General features: G+C 35.1%; 1 protein-coding gene across 2 annotated transcripts in view; it reads right to left on the reverse strand.

Moving 5' to 3' along the window:
- Positions 1 to 11539: 11539 nt before the first annotated feature.
- LOC18443002 (Aldolase-type TIM barrel family protein) overlaps positions 11540 to 20456 on the reverse strand; it is a 39339-nt gene continuing 30422 nt past the window's right edge. For both annotated transcript variants that reach the window (XM_020672686.2, XM_011628240.3), the window contains exons 4-6: positions 19584 to 19735; positions 19256 to 19475; positions 11540 to 12072 (exon numbers count right to left, since the gene is read on the reverse strand). In XM_020672686.2, coding sequence (XP_020528345.1) covers positions 11875 to 12072; positions 19256 to 19475; positions 19584 to 19735 — 570 coding nt within the window. In that variant the 3' untranslated portion in view covers positions 11540 to 11874. The remainder of the gene's footprint in view (positions 12073 to 19255; positions 19476 to 19583; positions 19736 to 20456) is intronic.

Here is a 20456-nt window from a genome sequence, read left to right on the forward strand (position 1 = left end):
ATGGCATAAATTTTTCTATTATCAAAATCCCAATTATACTCATAGCTGGTACATCCAGTTCAGACTACCTGTTTTCGAAAGATTCTCCACCTGGTTTAAAAACTGGTTTTTTGTGTGGGGTTCAACTTCTCAAATTTTACCTCCTGCTTTCCAAACAGTGCAGGAAAAGTTCCAAGAATATAACCAGAGTGAAAATACTATAGACATTCACCTATATTTCATGGCCTTATACCAAATACCCTGGATAATGAAATGGGAGTATTCTATCTCCCCTGATACCACCTCTGATTACTCATATATCCCTAGACTTGGTAAGACCATTTCGGTTAAGTGGTGGGACATATTCAATATAGACCCATCATCACTAACTCCAAAAAGAATACCTGAGAAAACCCTGGAAAAACCACCAAGCCAGAATACAGCCAATACTTCTTTTGATTTTCCCACATACCTAAGAAATATGCTTCAATCAAACCCTAATGCCTCCAAAGAAACATTAGAAAAATAGATGAAAGAAATATTTGCTGAAGCAGGGAGAAAGCCAGTCTCCTCTGAAGAAACAGTACAATCATCTCCCTTAAATACCAATCAATACCTCAATCTCCCTATGGAAGATCCGGAAGAAGAAACTGATCCCGAAGAAGATGATCCGGATGAATTCAGTCAGAGACCCTGAAGAATATTCTAGAATCAAAATAGTTACTGACAAAAGATTCCAAGATATTATCACCATACATATGACCAGGTGACTATATTATCAGCACAGTCTCCACCGACGCTGTCACTATCTCCTCCGACGCTCCACCGAAGCAGTCACCTTCATCAACCAACACAAAGCATCAGGAACAGTAATCACTGACACAACACGACAAGCAAAGACAATTCAAGATGCTTTTACTGTAGCCACCATAAAGAAAAAGACAAAAATACTGTAGCCACTTCGTTGCTTTACACTGTAGCCGCTTGGCACTGTAGCTATTGGCACTGTAGCCACTTTTCTTTTAGTCTTGTCTTTCTTTTCTTTTTGTCCATTTTCACCGACATTTGCTTTATCCCTTTTGTCCTCTTCTACCGACACTTGCTTCTCCCTTAAGCAAGCTCATCTATAAAAGGGGACGAACCCTTTTCATTCATCAGGTCTTCCCCCGTCTTCTTTCTCTCTTCTAAAAACCCTAAGGTCGTCTATTCCCTCTGTTCCTTTAGCTCTCACCTCTTTCCAGAGGTCTCTCTCTCCTCTGCTCCACTTCTCTCCTTTTCTCTTCAGCTTCTTCTTATCTCAAAGCTAGATCTACTCTTCTACCATCCCTTCGAAGTCGTCACAAAGTTTCAGGTAGCACCTTCCCTCTTCTCAGAGTTGTTGTCTTCTTTCCCAGTAACAGGTTTCGCTATAACTCTCTCTCTCTTTGTTTCAATATCAGCAAGCTATCTTGACCTCATAGCTTCAATATCTTTTCTCTTTCAAAATGTGTGATTGCAATATTACTTCGTTACCTTCATACTGTCCACACTACTGGAAGTTATTCTCCAGTTACTGTATATGCACACAGTAAGTAGTTTTGATTTCCGTTTTCCTGTTTCTGCTTTCTTGTTCAAATATTTCTGCGGAGAGTTCTCCGAGTGTATAAGATGAATATATGATGATTCCATTATTTTTCTTTCGCAGTCTTTCTTTGACTTTTTCTGCGAAGAGATATGGTAATCCTGATATGAATTTCTCTTTCCAATGATCTAATTGACAATCTTCTCTTATTAATAATCTTGAGAAAAATACATCTTTATACCACTTGTAATGGGATAATGTAGGACAACGTAAGTTAGAGAGCAGATCCTTTGCTCTTGCTGCTAGCAGTGATGTACTGCCTACAAAGTGAAGTGTAATGGTATATATGAGGGTATTCACTGCATCACTTTCAGTGTGTATATTATTTCTTGATTTTGTTCATTTCTGGCGGTCTATTTCCTTGTATTGGTTAGGATCCTATTTTTGGTTTCATCATCGACATAAAAATCCCACCAGCCTCTTAACCAGCCAGTAAAACCATTCACTATTGCTTTGGCAACTTCTTGATCTAGGTTGCCTGTCATTTTATTTGCAGATGCAAACATTGTCATGTGTCTCATGACATCCAATATTTTTAAATCTGATAAACCATCTATTGACCAATTAACTATTGATCTCCCTGAATAAGATATGACTTGTTGTATTAGATCCTCTTCTAATTGAATATCCACAGGAGTTGGTCTCTTGTGATATGGTAAAGCTGTTATTGGTTTCCAATTCTTTCCATAGGCTATTCTATTCAAATCAATAGGTGTAGTATCCATGAAAGCATTTTCTTGGTTTTCTATTGTATCTTCAATTTTTGGTTCTATTTCTTGGAGCATCATAGTGTCATGCTCTGGGATTTTAGCCTTTCCTTTATCTGAAGATCAGGTAGGGGACTAGTTATAATAGGTGTAATTGGTTTAGGAATACTAATTTGAGGAGAAGGTATTCCCTTTATATCAAGTTGTGATAATTTTGCTATTAATTGATCCATCAGGGATTTATTATTATCTCCTATATGAAATTTGTTTTTATTCAATTTTGGAGGTGGTTTGAACAAAACTGCTTTAAGAATAGTAGTAGGAATAGTCGGGGTTTTTTCTGCTGAAACTAACCTTTCTATTCTTTCTGCTTGCTTTCCTAAAGATTGCATATACAAATTTGTATAATTATTTTGTTCTACTATATGAGGTATTAATTCCTGTTTCTTACCAAGTTCTTTAGGTAAGATTTTATATGGAGTAGCAATTATATCATACATTGATTGAGGTTGTGGTGGTTCATCTTTTGATGGGATGACTGCCTTGAGTATTATGCTTTTTGCAGGTGGATGTGTACTAGCAGTTGTAGTACCAGCAGTACTTAGATATGTTTTTTCTTCCAATGTCTGGAGTTTATCAAATGAAGGGATATGGAGTTTATGTTGATAATTGCTTATCAACCATTGAAAATATCCTTCTGTTTCTTTTTCTTTTTTAAGAAATTTATTATATTTTGCTTGTAATATTTCTCTTAATTGTAATGGTACTTTTGTATGATACCATTGTCTTATGTGTTTATTTTCTTCTGACATATAATCTTGTTTGATATAATTCTGATCAATCTTCTTCTTTTTTCTTTCTATTTTAGCTGCTAAATAAGCTGCTATATATTCATCTGAATATTGATCATCTATATTGTCTTCTATTTGGAGGGTTAATATTTGAAATTCCTCTAGGTTGGGTTCAGGAGCAGATACTGGAATATATGTGGATTCAGTATATGTGGGAAGAACAATATTATCAGGTGTTCTTCTTGTTCCTGAGAATTGAAATTCTGACTGAGGATTTGTATGGGAAATAGATTGAGAAGAATGTGGAAGTATAATAACATTAGAAGATGTTGAACAAGATTTTCTGTTAGGAATCATCATATATTCATCTTATACACTCGGAGAACTCTCCGCAGAAATATGTGCTGAAGGCTTAGCCTTATGCACCGATATGAAGCTCAAAAGACAATTAGATAAACAAAAGATCACTAAAAGGAAAGAACTTGGTGACTTTTGTGAGCAATTTGGATATTACCTTGATAGGAAAAATATGCTAGAAAAATTGTATAAGAAAAAGAAAAAATACAAAAAATACAAAAAAGACAAATATAAATCTAAAAATAAAGATTCATATAAAAAGTCCAAAAGAAAATTAATCAATAAATTTTCTCCCAATACTAAGAAGAAAAGAAAATTACCTGTATGCTATAAGTGTGGCAAAGTAGGACATTATAAACACCAATGTAAATTAAAAAAGAAAATAGAATCATTACACCTAGAAGAAGCAATAAAAGCAAAATTATATAATATAATCAATTACGATTCTTCATCTTCTACTTCTACTGATTCTCATATAGATCAAATCTAAGATGATGATCTAATATGGACAAAGTCATCTGACTCTGCCACTACCTCTGACACAGACTCTCCTATGTCAGAACAAGATTGTAGCTGTCCTATACCTACACATAATGTTCATACACTCACACAAGAATATAATTTCATATTAGACATTATTGATAAGATTTCTGATCCGAACGAAAAGAGATCTGTCATTACTCAATTTATTTCATTAACAAAAAATAAGGCAAAATCACTTCCCATCAATAAACAATCGGAAGAATATAATTTCGCCTCAATAATGAAAAGAGTAAGTCAACAACATAGTTCTCAACAAAAAGAACCTTCAATTTCTGACCTCAAACAAGAAATCAAAGAAATTAAGAAAGAAGTACCTCAATTAAAAAATAGAATTAGAACTTTGAAATTACAAAACTTATCTCAACCAAATTCAGATACTGATGAAATAGACTTTGATCAATTCATGACATATGAGACAGGCTTCTCACCAAATATTCCAGAATCTTCAGAAATTCCAGAAGCCAAAACACAAGTAATACCACTTCCCTCTGTTAACCTAGTAGACAAAATAATGATTCAAAAATGGTTTGTTCAAATCAAAATAATTGTTGCAAAAGACTATAGTTTTGAAACTTCAGATTCAGGAGCTGATCTTAATTGCATAAACGAAGGTTTAGTCCCTTCTAAATATTTTGATAAAACTACCCAAATACTTAATACTGCAGATGGAAGTAGGTTGTTTATCAACTATAAATTATCCAATGCTTCTGTTTGTAATAATAACCAATGTATCAATACACCATTTATAATGGTAAAAGGATTGAGCCAAGCAGTGATACTTGGAGTACCATTCCTTACCCTTTTATATCCTTTATCAATAGACCAAACAGGAATATCATCAAAATATCAAAATGAACCAATACATTTTGAATTCATCCATAAACCAAAGTTAAAGGAAATCAATAATGTAAAAGATCAATTACATAATAAAGAAAATTTTCTTTGTACTCTTAAACAAGAAATAAAATATAAGTATATTGAAGAACAAATCAATACTCCTTTAATTCAAGAAAAAATTAAAACAATACAGCAATAAATAGAAACATCTATTTGTAGCGAACATCCTAATGCTTTTTGGGAAAGAAAAAAGCATAGTATTAGTCTTCCTTATGAACAAGGATATGATGAAAAACAAATACCTACTAAAGCTAGACCAATACAAATGAATACTAGTCTATTAGAAATGTGTCGCAAAGAGATTACTGAACTTCAGAATAAAAAGTTAATACGACCAAGCTCCTCACCTTGGAGCTGTGCAGCTTTTTACGTAAATAAAAATGCAGAGAAAGAACGAGGAGTTCCTAGACTGGTTATCAATTATAAACCCTTAAATAAAGTCTTAAGATGGATTAGATATCTTATTCCTAATAAGAAAGATTTATTAGATAGAACCGCTCAAGCTTGTATCTTTTCCAAATTTGATATGAAATCAGGATATTGGCAAATACAAATCCAAGAACAAGATAGATATAAGACGGCATTCAATGTACCATTTGGCTAATATGAATGGAATGTAATGCCTTTTGGATTAAAAAATGCTCCATCAGAATTTCAAAAAATAATGAATGATGTTTTTAATGCTTATCACCAATTCGTGATAATCTATATAGATGATGTTTTAATATTCTCTGGCTCCATAAAGCAACATATTAAACATATTAATACCTTTATACATGCAGCCAAAAATGCAGGATTAGTAGTTTCAGCAAAAAAGATTACTTTATTCCAAACTAATATTAGATTTCTTGGCCTTATGATTCATCATGGCACAATAATTCCTATTGATAGATCCATACAATTTGCTGATAAAATCCCTGATCAAATACTGGATAAAAAGGAACTTTAAAGGTTCCTAGGTTGTTTAAATTATGTTAGTGATTTCTATCCTACTCTTGCTAGCGATATATATATATATATATATATATATATATATATATATATATATATATATATATATATATATATATATATATATATATATATATATATATATATATATATATATATATATATATGTATAGAAAAATCTTCCTAACGCCTATAGGCAAAAATGAACAATGATTTCTCTTATGCTCATCATTGTCCAAAGTTCATCGCACGGCTACGATTGTCTATTAGTATTTCATTTTTCATTTTTTTTCTATAAATCAGAATGATCTGAAATTTGAAACGTGTGTACATCTTAGTGAGGCACACCTAATAAAAATATGAAAAAAAATGATTTCGAAAAACATAAATTAACCAAAATACCGCTGTAAATTTTTAGGCGTACTTTGCTCAATTTATATTTTGTGAATTATTTGTTTATATTTTTATTAGATTTTACTATTTTTGATGAACACACGCTCTAAATTTCAGATCATTCCAATTTATAGAAAAAAGTTAAAATTAAAATATTATCGGACAATTGTAACCATGCGATGAACTTTGGACGATGATGAGCATAGTTGAAATCATTATTTATTTTCGCCTATAGGCTTTACGTAGTATTTTCCTATATATATATATATATATATATATATATATATATATATATATATATATATTCATTTTCATCCATCTCGATGTCGAGATGATCAGTTAGAGAACTTTTCAATATTAAAACAACCTTTTACGATGGATTTTGAAGTGCATCTTTAATTCTACATTTTAAGGTTGCAACCTTATAGACACTTTTTCCTTTATCTTTTTGTACGTAAGATCACAATCATTCGCGCTAATTAGATGTCAAATTGGATGGCTTGAGGTGACTCACTGAGAAATGTTTTTTGAAACTTTGTGTTTATTCAATGACAGTATTACAACCACCATTTTGAAATTTAATGGACAAGAATGATTGTGACCTCTATGTACAAAAGATAAATGGTCACTTTGTAAACAATCTTTAATTATAAAGATTAAAATAATGATATATAAGCTAATAAATGGATTGTATACAATGATACTATTTACCTTACAGCCACCATTTTGAAATTTAAGGGACAAGAATGATTGTGACCTCTATGTACAAAAGATAAATGGTCACTTTGTAAATAATCTTTAATTATAAAGATTAAAATAAGTATATATAAGCTAATAAATGGATTGTATACAAGGATACTATTTACCTTACAACCACCATTTTGAAATTTAAGGGACAAGAATGATTGTGACCTCTATGTACAAAAGATAAATGGTCACTTTGTAAACAATCCTTAATTATAAAGATTAAAATAATTATATACAATGATATCATTTACCTTTGATACAAGGCGGTCACAATTCCTTACAACCATTTGATGTGGAATTTGATAGCTTGGATGTGTCACAAAGTTCGAGAAAATTTCTTTTGTAGTTTGAGCTTGGTCAATGGAATAATTACAGCTACTCAATTTCACATCCAATGGTCATGATTTATTATGACCACCTTGTATCAAAGTAAATGGTTTGATTATATGCTTTCCTATTAATAAATGGGAAATATTTATATAGAACCGAGGCTCTCAACAATCAAATTCGAACCTATCACAAAAATTTCACTAGAAGAGGTTGTTTTGATGTCCAAATATCCTCAAATTGATCATCTCGACATTAAGATGCATGGACATGAGAAAAAATAGATTTCAAGTTTTCAAAATAGTATATTTTGTAATGCATTTTTGGACCGTCAATTTTCAAGATTTTCAAGTTTTGATAGATTTGTTGATCTACACCATTTTTGAAGCTTTAAACTTTATAAATAATGATAAAAATATATTTTAAGACTATCATAAAGATTTTCAGTACTAAAACCAAATTTCTCGACACTATTTGAAGGTAGGCTCTAATTTGATTTTTTAGAACCTAGGCTCTAACAAACCGCACCCTTAATACATACATAAATTATAACATATATATGTATATATATAAAATACTATATATTATTTTAAAAAAATGGGTCGATCTTTATCGGATCCACCTATACCCGAATCCAACCCAAATGACAATTCAAGTCTAGATTTTGGATCTGGATCCATACTCAAATCCAGATAGGATCCGAATTTTGGGTTTCGGATCGGAATTGGGTAAATTCTCAACCGTAGCCCCACCTCTATAAGGCGAGGTGGGGCGGGGCGGGGCGGGGCGGGCCAAGCCTGATTAGATAAAAAGAATAATAAATCAAAGAAGAGTAATTTTTTAAACGAAAAAAAGACCTGGTCGGGCGTGACCATGCCAACCATGTCGTGGTCTTAGCGGGCCAGCCATTAGGCCTAGTTTTTTTAGGGCTGGGCCAGGCCATCTAGCCCATGCCTTACACCTATTATCAATATTGGGCAAGATAATGTTAGTAAAAAAAAAGGGCAAGATGACAATTTCCTAGAGAAGGATGCAAGTTTGATGGCGTTTTGTTAAGAGATATCAGAATGTGGGCTCAGCCCCCTAGGCCTTTCCGTTAGGAATTCTTCTTATCAGAACAACAAAATAGATAAAAAGCTCCATAGAGGAAAATCTAAATTCAAATTAAAGGCATTGGATAGCACATTGTTTCAAAAGTAGTGGCTGCTCTAATAGTCAGTCTGTACTAGGTACACAAAGTAGTACAAAAGTTCACATGTGAGCTATACACGTGGCGCTTTGGGGTTTTGCATTGGTTGGGATAACGCAAGATTTTTGGAAAAATTAACATTCCTTAATGCACCATCATTGAATTTGAACCCTTCATTTACCCAAAAACAAAAAAAAGGCATGATTGAACCCTTCGCTTCCTATTCGTCATGGTTGGGCACCTAAAAAAGCCTGCAACGACTTGAAGAATGAGGGAGAAAAGGCGATGGCAGCCTTTGGTTTTCCAAGCTTACTTTCTCTCTCCTCATCTCTCAGGCAATGGACCCGGACTTGACCTTGGGTTTACCCGACACGGGTCTGGGTATGGGTCCAACATTTGGACTTGATGGGTCGAGTCCGGGTCCGGATCCAAAACTTAGACCTGAATACTATTCGGGTCTGGGTCTGGGTCCGACCCGTACCCGTAAACTATTGGAGATAAAATATTTTAAGCCCTATTCGCTTGGATGTATTAAAGAGATCGTACACAATAAGAACTCAATGCTATATTTAGTTATTAAACAACAAATCACATGGCTTGAAATCTAACGGTTGGTGATTGTGACCTTGTTTTCAATAGTATAGCTATGATAGTTAGAAAAGGTAAAAAAAAAAAAAACACGTAGTGATAGTGGCAATGGACCTGACCAGATTTGGGACCCGATGGGATAGGCTCGAGACCTGATGGGTATGGATATGGATCTAACTTTTGGACCCGATGGGTCGGGTCCGGGTTCAAAACATGGACCCAAATACTGTTTGGGTTTGGGTCTAGGTGCAGCCAAACCCGACCCGTTGCCACCACTACGTGGGAGCATAGTTTATATCTACTCCCTCGGTTAGAAGACCCAATGTTATTAAATTCGCTTTACTTTTGACGAAGAGGCTGAAGTCTTCAGATTTTAGGCATAACCCGAAGAGACTCGAAGCATGGGGCTTCCGCTTCGGTCATATTCAGGCCGCTTCGGGCATATTCAGACATGCTTTGGGTTTGCTCTGGTCCGCTTCGGTCAGCAAAGAAATAGCTATATAAACGTTTTTTTTTTAAAAAAAATATTTCTATTTTTTGTATATATTATATATATAAATATCTAATATATTTATACTAAATTTAAAAATAAAAGTCCGAAGTTTCTCCAAATCGGCTGAAGCACCAAATTGCTTCATCTTTCTCACCAAACCAAAAGAGATTCCGAAACGAATCCAACAACATTGAGAAGACCTATTCAAGAGGATTTTTTTTTTTAATATGAAATTTTACTGATCACCAAAGTATTGAATTTTTTGAGTTCTTTACACTGAGCCTCACCCTCCAAGAATTGGATGGTTTTTATTCAATGTTGAGGCATTATTTATTTAAGCATATAGAGAGTGCGATTTGGAAAATTCTTTTATCTCGATAAGTCTATGGGTTGAGGAGGTTACATCCCCAAATTTTTTAGCCCTAAAGGTGGGCCTATATTAGTAAATGAATCCTGCAGGACCATAATATAGTTTGACTTTTCTTATTCTACACTACAGGTCCCATACTTTGTTTCCTTGTTCCGCTCTAGGATTTTTACTCCACAACAAAAATAAGTTGCTTTGAGCGTAATAGCATGTTCCCGCGGGAGCCGCAACTCTACCACGGGATATTGGGAGGCCTTTTTTATTCTTTGAAATTTTGGCTTACAATCAAATTTATTGCTCGAGGGAGGAAATGAACCGTATTGCTCCTATGGGCCACAGGAGAATGAAATCTTTTTACTAGATTTGAAAAAGGAGATTGTGTACATAAGGCCATAATGATTTTCAGCCATTCCATGTGAAATCCAAGAAACTTGAGCGTGCTACAACACTTAAAATTTTTTTTTTAGACTTTGGGCTCAATTAATAAAACATCCTCAACCACCCAACTTCATATCCAACTGTCAATAATGATTATGACCTCCTTGCATCAAAAGTAAATCGTCTCATTATATATAATTCTCTTAAAAAATACTCATCTCGATCAAAATTGCCCTATCCTAATCGAGAATCAATGAATCCAATCCACTTCTCACTATCTATTAAGAACTAATAAGCTCTATCAAAAAACCGATGCAATCCCACCATTTATTTGTTTATTATTTTAAATTTTTTAATTTGTTCATATTTGTTAATTTTTTATTGGTTGATTGGCTCAGATCTCCAATCCGAACATGTTGTTTGCATTGGCAATCTAGGTCATTGATCCATTTTTTAGTACAACTTTTCAGTTTTCCCAATTAATAATTAATAAATAAATAAACCAGCAAAACAATGCCTTTATTTATTTTTTGCAAACAACATGTTCGTACAGGTTTTCTATTTTTTATTTGCTAAGTTATTTACTTCTTTGTTTTTATCTCTTTTTAATTGAACATAGGGTTAGAGGGCGCCGAATGAAGTAGCATCGAATCCTCCCGCCCCTCCCTTTTGCTTGGATTAGTTTTTTCTCCCAGTTGTTTGTTTCATTCTCATATGTCATAATTAAAACTTGCCCACCCAAAGAAAATACTGAAATTCCTCGAGGAACTTTCACATTAATAACTTGTACACGTGCTAAACATGTGCAAAACAATGAAAAAAACAAAAACATTTATTCCAATGTCGCAAAAAGCACCGTGGCACCCAGATGGTCGGGAGTCTAGGCTGCCAGCGCCCAAAACCTATGTGGCCCAATAATTTGTTTTGATTCTCTCTAAAATAATTTCAAATAGATTTTAAGTTTCAAATAACCTCAACCCCACAATTTTGCCCATTTAATATTTAAAAAAAATGATTAAAAAACACCTTCAAAGAGCCACATTCGCCCCTCAGGCCGCCCAAGCGGACGCCCAAAGACATCCGCCTAAGCCAGAGCGATGCGCCCGAACGTTGATCGATCCATTTCTTAAAACACTGATTTATTCCAAGTAGTAATACCCATTAATTGTGGACAGGGACAATGACCTGCCACATTGCAAACCAAAACCAGAGACGGGCAAAGATCTCTATATATTCATGTATGCATAAAATATGACTGCATAAATACGTAGGAATGGGTGCAAAGTGCGTTGGTCAAAGTGGCGGTACACTACACCTGACCTCTTGAGTTCCATTCTTATCACAAGTAGAAAACCCCATCCCCACTAAAAAAACAAAAAACCACAGAAATACATCGTAGTTGCACATACATGTTGCACATTGATACAAGGACCGCCTCTTTCAATATAGAGTGACAACTATAGAGTAAAGGTTATGAGAAAGAAATCATTCGTGAGCATTTGGGGGAGCTCTTTCCTAGTCCTCTGGTACGTCCGCTAGAAGATGCTTATTTTAAGAGATCACCTTGCAAGCCTTGCTGGATTAATAATTGTGCACCCTCAACTAACCTTCTCACTACTTCACCGGCAGGTAAGATCTCTTTGATGAGACCTACACCATCACCGGCATACATGGCCATGCTCTCTATGTCTCCTGATGTCACCGCGTTTGGAACTGTTCCAGCAAAACGCCGAATTTCGCTTTCCTGATGATAAGTACAGTTTATGGCAAAGGACCTCTATCTTGTAAGAATTATTGAAAGAGAGAGTAGCAAAGAATCAAGTCTATATATAGAAAGGTGACTAAGCGGAACGTCACTAACATATTGTAATGAAAGGAACTATACATTGAAGAGAATGACTATAGAAGCTAAAAGTATGCGGCTTCCCATAAGCTTGAGACATCCAGATCCTCAATTCTTCCATCAAGAAGTATAGGTCCCACCCATTTGCTTAGTTGCAGGATCCAACTTAGGAAATAATGGCCCCAATGTTCCTGACTCATGTTATCATTTCAATGTATTGATTTACTGTTTTGATAATAGAGATAGTAAATAGAATTTATGCTTCAAGAAAAAAAAAAAACAAAGGCAAGAAAAGCACTTTGATGGAAATGATATATTTTAGTGTGAGATGCTAATACAAAAGTCACCCCCTTGATCCTCATATTGCCATTCGAGTCACATAAAATGGTGTGCCATACAGATTTAACACATTTTTTGCATTTCTTTTTGGCAATTTTTGAACTCTTTTTGGGCTAATGCAGGACTCATGTGAGTCCATTCGGACTCGCCCAAGTTACTAGGCACGAGCAGTGACCAAGTCCCAATCCCGAGCCTGGTTTTTGCACACTGACTGAGAGTTCAGAGATGAGGTTTATAATGCCATGCTACAGTATCCTGTTTAAACTCAATGAGGTTCAAACATCAAACCAATCTTATTGCAACCCATCTGAACGGGCAGGTATGTGATCTGGTTTTAATCTAATCAGACCCAGGCACACATAAGGTTAGCTCCTCCAGTGTTACTGTTACCTCAATGCATGCCACATGTACAGGTGTTTTGAATCGACAGAAGGGCACGTGTCGTCAATAAACTACACTGGATACTCCGGATTGAGCAAAAAATAGGCCTGACAAGTTCGAACATGGCTTCTTTAGAAGAAAAACAGTTGGATCTACCGGTAAAAGTCGGCATTGTACAAAGATGGGAAACTATTATTTATATCGTCATATTTATAATGTTGTCTTAGAAAATTAAGCATATGCACATGTTGGACTCTAGTACAGTTTTTGGCTGACAAACTAGACAACTGTAGTACGTGTTGGACACGACGCTAGCATTTGTGTCATGTAACACTGAGCTCCTCACTTCAGAAAGGAGGCAGCTACTGATCCATCAACTAAGCCCCAAATACCACCATTCTTTTCCTGTAAGAGGGAGGAATCTTTGTAACTAATGATATGTTTGCAATAGCTACAAATCTTGCATGATTGTCCCTTAGATCTCATATGTTGAGATCTTAGAAGTGGAACTTAGCCCTACTGAGGATGAATTAATCAATGTGAACTGCAAGTCCAACACGAAGCTCCCAATGCCCCACCTCTCTTTTTGTTTTTTCTATTGGTATATGAGCTGGCAGATTAGAAATTGGGAATGTACCAATCCTATTCGAATGTTAACAAAGATACTCATAAGGTCATATAAAACCACCATAATTATAATCCATACCATGCATGATGACAAAGTACTGCCAACAATAATCAATCTATCATAGACAAAAGGGATGGTGTAGTCTGTAGATTTCAAGTCCTCAAGCTTTTAGATCTCAGCAATTTGGGATCCCTTGATCATTTATGAGCTGCATCCTTCGACTTGTGCTAACTTGTCAATCACCCAATGCACAGAGGGACCTAATTTCTTACATGGGCTTCTCACTAAGTCAATTAGTATAAACTCCACAAATCGTCATCAATAGCTGACCAGCATTCCAGGGAAGAAAGACTAAGCCCCTAGCACACATGTTACGTAACCAAAAAACTCTCAATCTTCCCAGAACTACTAGGAAGCAATTGAAACTCCTAAATTCTCAAAAAACTTATCAGGAGCCCTCGAAAGACCAATAAATTGAAAGCACGTATTGGACATTGTTGAGAATGCTTTCATAAGCCCTAATTAAGGTACACATTCAGAGGACCACAAAGGGCATAATTACATACTTGCCATTATAGTTTACAAAAGAGAATTACATCCACACACACTACAATACATATATTCAACACATATACGAAAAGGCAGTGTGCTTAATGAATAATGAAACACATGACATTCAACCTTAACCCTAAAGTTGGAGCTACAGATTAAACATTGCCAGTGTTCCTATAGGAAATCGTACTTGTAACAAGACTTCCTACGGTACAAACAATGTTCCTATAGGAAATCGTATTTGTAACAAGACTGCCAACGGTACCTCTAAAGGCAGACTTAATGTATTTGGAAGATTCATAATAAAATGACTTTGAGGCACTGTGTAAAACGATCATAGTAGTGTGGAACAAGTCAACATATTCATCAAACTTTCTAATATTTTGAATCATATATTTCAGCCAAAACAGCTCACCAAGAGGAGAAGCCACTGCTCCATACTCAGCAGTTGATCTAACAACTACTCTTTGCTTACTGATTTTCCAGGCAATTAAGCTATTACCTGAAAGCACACAATAGCCTAGTGGCAATGGGGTAACATATTAACGAGAAGAACCACAGCTCGCTGGTGAAAGGTATAGCTTCTTCCATTGAAATTCTTCATCTTTTAACACATATATCAATGCGACATTCTTCTTAGGCCCTCTTTGACTTCAGGAGAATCTGAAACCTGGGTTTAATTCAAAACTTTTCTATTTCTGGGAAATTTTAAACCTGGATTTTGGGTATATGCTGATTGGATAGTAAATGAATGAAAGCCAGTTTAATATTTCAACTGTTTGGAGTCACCTGCTTGCAAAAACTTGCCTTTGCCTTGATAGTCTCGGCTCAAGTTGCAAGGATACCATTATTTGCTTTTTTCTTAACATTCTACTTACATGATTTTTAAGTTGTAAGGGCCATTCATTTCTTTTATTTTTTGAGGATCTATTAATTTCCTTAAATTGTTTCTTCTGTTTTTTCCTTTTTAAGGATCTATTTTTTCTATTTTTTTATTTTTTTTAAACCATTCAGCCCCAGCAGTTGATTGGTGATAAATCTCAAACTACTACACCTCGATTTACTTCCCATCCCATTGTTTTCTTTAAAAATACCTAAATTTGGCATTTTCTTCTCCTTTGTATTTTCAAATTTGTATTCAAATTATGGGTCATTTCAGTCAATTCATAAGATCGAGATTATGAAGAAAATTAGTTTATCATCTTCACATAAACTAGGAATCAGATATGCAAAGTTACACAACCAAATTTGGGAAAGAACATTCATAATACAACTCAATGGACTTTTATTTATTTATTTTTATCTTTTCCTTCTTTGAAGATCTATTCATCCCCAAAAGTTGATTGGTGATAAATCTCAAACCCAAGATAAAGAACAGAAAACATAAATTAATGACAAACAACCAAACTGATAACAAACATAACCCATTTGGCTGGGTCAGACAGACTAAAAACTAACTAGTTTTTTAGTGAAACAAACAACTAGTAAATCCTAAAATTTTCATTAGAAAAAAAACTTAAGATAGCGTTTTCACTAATTTATGGACCAAAATAACCTTATTTAAAAGATTAATTCTAAAAGAAAGGCTTCTCTCACTCTCTATCTATATACCCAAAATGAAACCCCCAACTGCTTCTCTCTCTCTCTCTCTCTCTCCACCCTATTTTAAGCCGAAGTTCAAAAGTCCCCATTTTTTTCTCATTTTCCAATAACGTTTCCATCATATTCGGAGACAAAAATTCCTTGGATTGGGGTTAATTGTTGAATATCATAGTCCAAAAATATCACTACATCGATCTTTAATCAGTTTTCTCAGTTATTCATGGTTTACTGCCATAGAAGATGAATTCAAAAAAAAAATTTGAAGAAACACTCTGCATTTTCCTCTTTCATTGACTGTATGTCTCATTATATTCCTTGCAACTCTGTGACTGCAAAATATTTGTTTATTGAAAGTTCAAGTCATTCATGCCTCATTTCTCACCATGAAAATTGTTTCCAAGCTTAGTAAACTTTCTCAAAAAATATTGTTTCCAAGCTAGAAGCATGCATAACTAGAAGCCATGGCTTCCAAGCCTTAAAAGAAACCAAAGCTAGCAACAGTTTTCCCAATATCATAATACTGGGGGAGTTTAGCCCTAATGTTACAAAATGAAGGGATTCAGTCCTAATATTATAAAAATTGAATAGTAAAAGTCCTGATAAGGTGGAGGATTCCAAGAAGCAGTAAAGCACGATCCAAGATCACTTGAATGGAAGACAATTAGCATACCAGAGAAAGCTTCACATTTTCCTGCCAAAAGCAGGGTATAGAAATTTTCCAACAAGGATTTCAGGTTAAAGTAATAGAGCTTCATATTTTCTGCCTAGATTCTAGAAAAAATCAGAGCAACAGAGTTTGTCAGCATTGATTCCAGCCAAAATATGGAGGATAAGAATTTGTGGAGAAAGTTTCTGGCCAAAATACAGAAGATTCATATTTTCAGCCGTGATTCTGGCCCAAAAACTGTGGTTTTTTCAGACAGGTAGAGAGAAACACCAAGGGGATTATTTTATACACAGAGAAGACTCCATTGAGGGCCATTTGGTACTTTTCCTAAAGGTTTGGAAGCCAAAACCAAGTCCTCTGAAAACTTGGGTCTCAAGCAATTCAAACTCTTTTTTGGAAGGTTGAAATCCCCAAAATCAGTAAAAAACGGGGATATTAAAAACCCATGTTAAGAGGAAAATATTCCATTCAAAGAGGGAATTGGGGTCAAAACGTGGGTTTTTCAAAAGGGTTTTGTAAAACCCAGGATCGAAACAGGGTCTAAAGAAATACATAAAGGGAAAAGTTTATATAGGGCCGAGGCTCTAAACACTCAAATTAGAGCCCAGCTAAAAAATTTTACTAAAAGAGGTTGTTTTGATGCCTAAATATCCTCAAATTGATCATCTTGACATCAAGATGCAGGGACATGAGAAAAAAATGGATTTCAAGTTTTGGAAATAGTACATCTTGTAACGCATTTTTGGACCGCCAATTTTCACGTTTTCATAGATCTGCTCGATCTATGCTATTTTTTAAGCTTTAAATTTTATAATTAAAGTTAATAACATAGTTTAAGGCTATCACAAAGATTTCCAGTATTGACACCACTTATCTCGACACTATTAGAAGGTGGACTCTAATTTGATTGTTTAGAGCCTCGGATCAATACAAACCACACCCATACATAAATCATGCCAAAATTGTTCATCTTCGGATCCAAACAGGGTCTAAAGAAAGACATAAATCATGCCAAAATTCTTCATCTTCGCACTTGTTATTCTCTAATACACCTAATAGACATAAAATTCGCATTTACAATCCAAGGAAGTTCTCCAATTTGTCATGCATATGCCCTGCAAAACTCATCATTCTCTTTTGATTGGACTAGAAACTCATCCCTCTTGAGTAACCCTTTCCCTCTTCATTCCCCTCAGTTCCTAAACTTATTGCTCCACATTCTTTCCTTCTTCTAATGCCCAACAAAAGAAAAAACAAATGGACAAACCTCCACCATTGGCAAACCGCTGCTCTCCTCCTAGATCGTCCGTTTCTCTCCACTCGCTCCTCCCTTGGAGACAGCCTGCCTTTTCCTTTGAGGAAACTTAGTAACAATTCAAACTGTGGACATCATGCAGTGGCCCACAACACCCTAACTACCTTCTTTTACCCCTTTGTACCTAATCCTTCCTCTTACAATTCTAATTAACAATTTGGCTCTCAAAATTTTTCTTTTGTCAAATATTTCACTCTACACCATGACCATTGATTAATAAACAAATGTGTTGTTTGCTTGTTTGTTTCCATACTGGCAGAAACAAAACCTGTAGCATCAGGAAATTGCAACCAACCCAAAATATTTCATGTACTTCATCAAAGTTTTGTACCAACAGTTTTGTCTTGAATAAATAAACATTCATAATAGATTCATTGGCAACAGATTTCCACATACAAAACCCCCTCCCATAAATGTCTTCTCTTACCGCTATCGGAGGCAGATGATTCTCGGGTCCACGGACCAACTTCCCCCAAGCATCTAACTTTGGTTCCTATAATAACACTAAAAATTTTACCCAACCCAAATCCTCTCAGTCTATTTCACAGGAAAGGATGTCAGCACTAGGGAGAAAAAGGTTCCCACTAAGCACATATTTAAGACCGCGCCACTCATTTGAATCCCTCATCAGATATCATTAGCGGCCAACTGATTCCCACTACCCATTGCACACCTGATCAGTCCAGCAAACTCTACCTCCCCTATGCTTTCCTTGACCAAAATCTTGACCTTGTTATTACACAAACACAGTTCTAAGCCACCTAGTGGCTTCACCTACAAGCTTTGAATTCCCCTTCCCCATGAGATTAGCTCCCTATACATAAAAATGCCTTCCCTTCTCTGCCAAAGACTGGGAAGCACTCATTCCTAGGTGTGAGAATTCAACAAGAATAGGAAATAATTTACTGAACCACCTTTTAGGAACTCCAATGTATAAACATATTCCAAGAAATCATTCTATCTATCTTGTTTCTATTTATCTTCCAACCAATTGTCGTATTCTTTTTATCTTGTTGCTCATATTGTCTTAAAAACTCACCTGTAAGGAGCCCTAAACCTTGAAGGGTAAAATAGAATCCTATTTCTGACGTATTCCGATTAATGATGGAATATCTGCAAGTTCATACGTGCTTAGAGGAGTATTCCATAAAGATGAGGAACAACATAAATAGAATACTAGAACATAACAATCGGTTGGAAAAGATTCTAATCAGTAGATTGGCTGCATTGATGCACAAAACACATCAGCTCTCACACATCCTTCATGTTAAAACATTAATTAGATGCTGAAGAAAAAGGTACTTGTATGCATATGGTGGCGAGGGTTTGAACAATTAATTGCAGCAGTTCTTGTGATAGATTTACTTCAACTTCTGAATGTGAAAGCTATGTTTTTTTTTTTTGGGTAAATAATGTGAATGCCATGTTTAAAAGTAGAACATACATCCATCACTACCCATTGCATCAAAATATCATCGAGCATGGAATCTTGAGAACCTCCAGCACAAATAAAGTAATATCCATGGTTGGTGAACAGAATTCATAATAAACACTAAACGGATTAAACCTTTCTCGTTCAAATTCAGAAAAAGATGCTCACCTTGCCATTAATTGTTGCATGCCCAATTGTAGGCTGATTGTCCTCAGTTTCATGATCAGGAAGAAGTCTCCATTCATCAAAAAACTTTGTTACTAAAACACGCTGTGGTGCTCCGGGCCATCTTGAACGCCCAAACAAATTTGTGTACTCTGTTCGAGCCATTTCAACAAGCTTCTTCTTGTAATAAGGGTGAGCATAGCTTTCCTCTGTGGCAACAAACCTTCAAAAGAACAAGTCTTTAATGAGCTCTAAATGCCTCAACCACTAGGTAAAGAGATCCCTGATAGGTATCACATCAACAGGGATAAACAGAACTGAAGTTGCACACCTTGTGCCAATGCATATGCCCCTTGCTCCAAGAGCCAAAGCAGCAACATAACCACGTGCATCCACGATACCTCCTGAAGCAATTATAGGTATGTCATGTTCACTTTCAGAAACCAAATCGACCACTCTAGGTAATAGGGTCATTAGCCCATCCTGTGCAAATTGTAATGACAGGTAGAAAAATCAGTAATGAGTAGAACCTCAAAAATTATCCAGAAATAGCAAGTACACATCTTTCAAATTTCCAATCTAATGATATTTTTCATTTACAAAATAAACTCTACATATCCAGAAATAGCAAGTACACATCTCTCAAATTTCCAATCTAATGATATTTTTCATTTACAAAATAAACTCTACATAGTGATAGATGTATATCAAAGAAAGAAGATACTTTCAAATTTATAGAGGGATATCATTAAAGAACATTTAATAATCCTTGGTGAAAATCTTTGAAAAGATAAATACCACTGGAACAGGTGAAAATTCTCTAGTTCATTGCATAGGGTATATCAGTGAACAACTACGGAAATATTGATTGTCACTAGAGAATAAGCAATTCATAAGGCACCAGTATTAAATGAATGTACAGGTGTAAGAGTTGAATGCTAACTCCCAAAATCACTCAATAGCTGAAGAAGCCAAAATTTTCCACTGTGACAAAACAGGGTTATATATTCAGTTTCAAAACTGAACAAGTGATTGTATCAGGTCGCCTACAATTCCAAGAAACTAATTGAACCCCAAATAATATAGAGCAATTACTAGTGGAACTTGAGGTTTAAAGGCATTCAGCCCAATGGGAATCTGTAAAGGCAAATAACCAAGCATCTAGGCAAGGAAGCATTAGAAAACCATGGTTACACATTCAAAA

Source organism: Amborella trichopoda, chromosome 4 (assembly GCF_054954075.1).
Source record: "Amborella trichopoda isolate Santa Cruz 75 chromosome 4, AtrichopodaSantaCruz75HAP2 v2.0, whole genome shotgun sequence".
Lineage (NCBI taxonomy): Eukaryota > Viridiplantae > Streptophyta > Magnoliopsida > Amborellales > Amborellaceae > Amborella > Amborella trichopoda.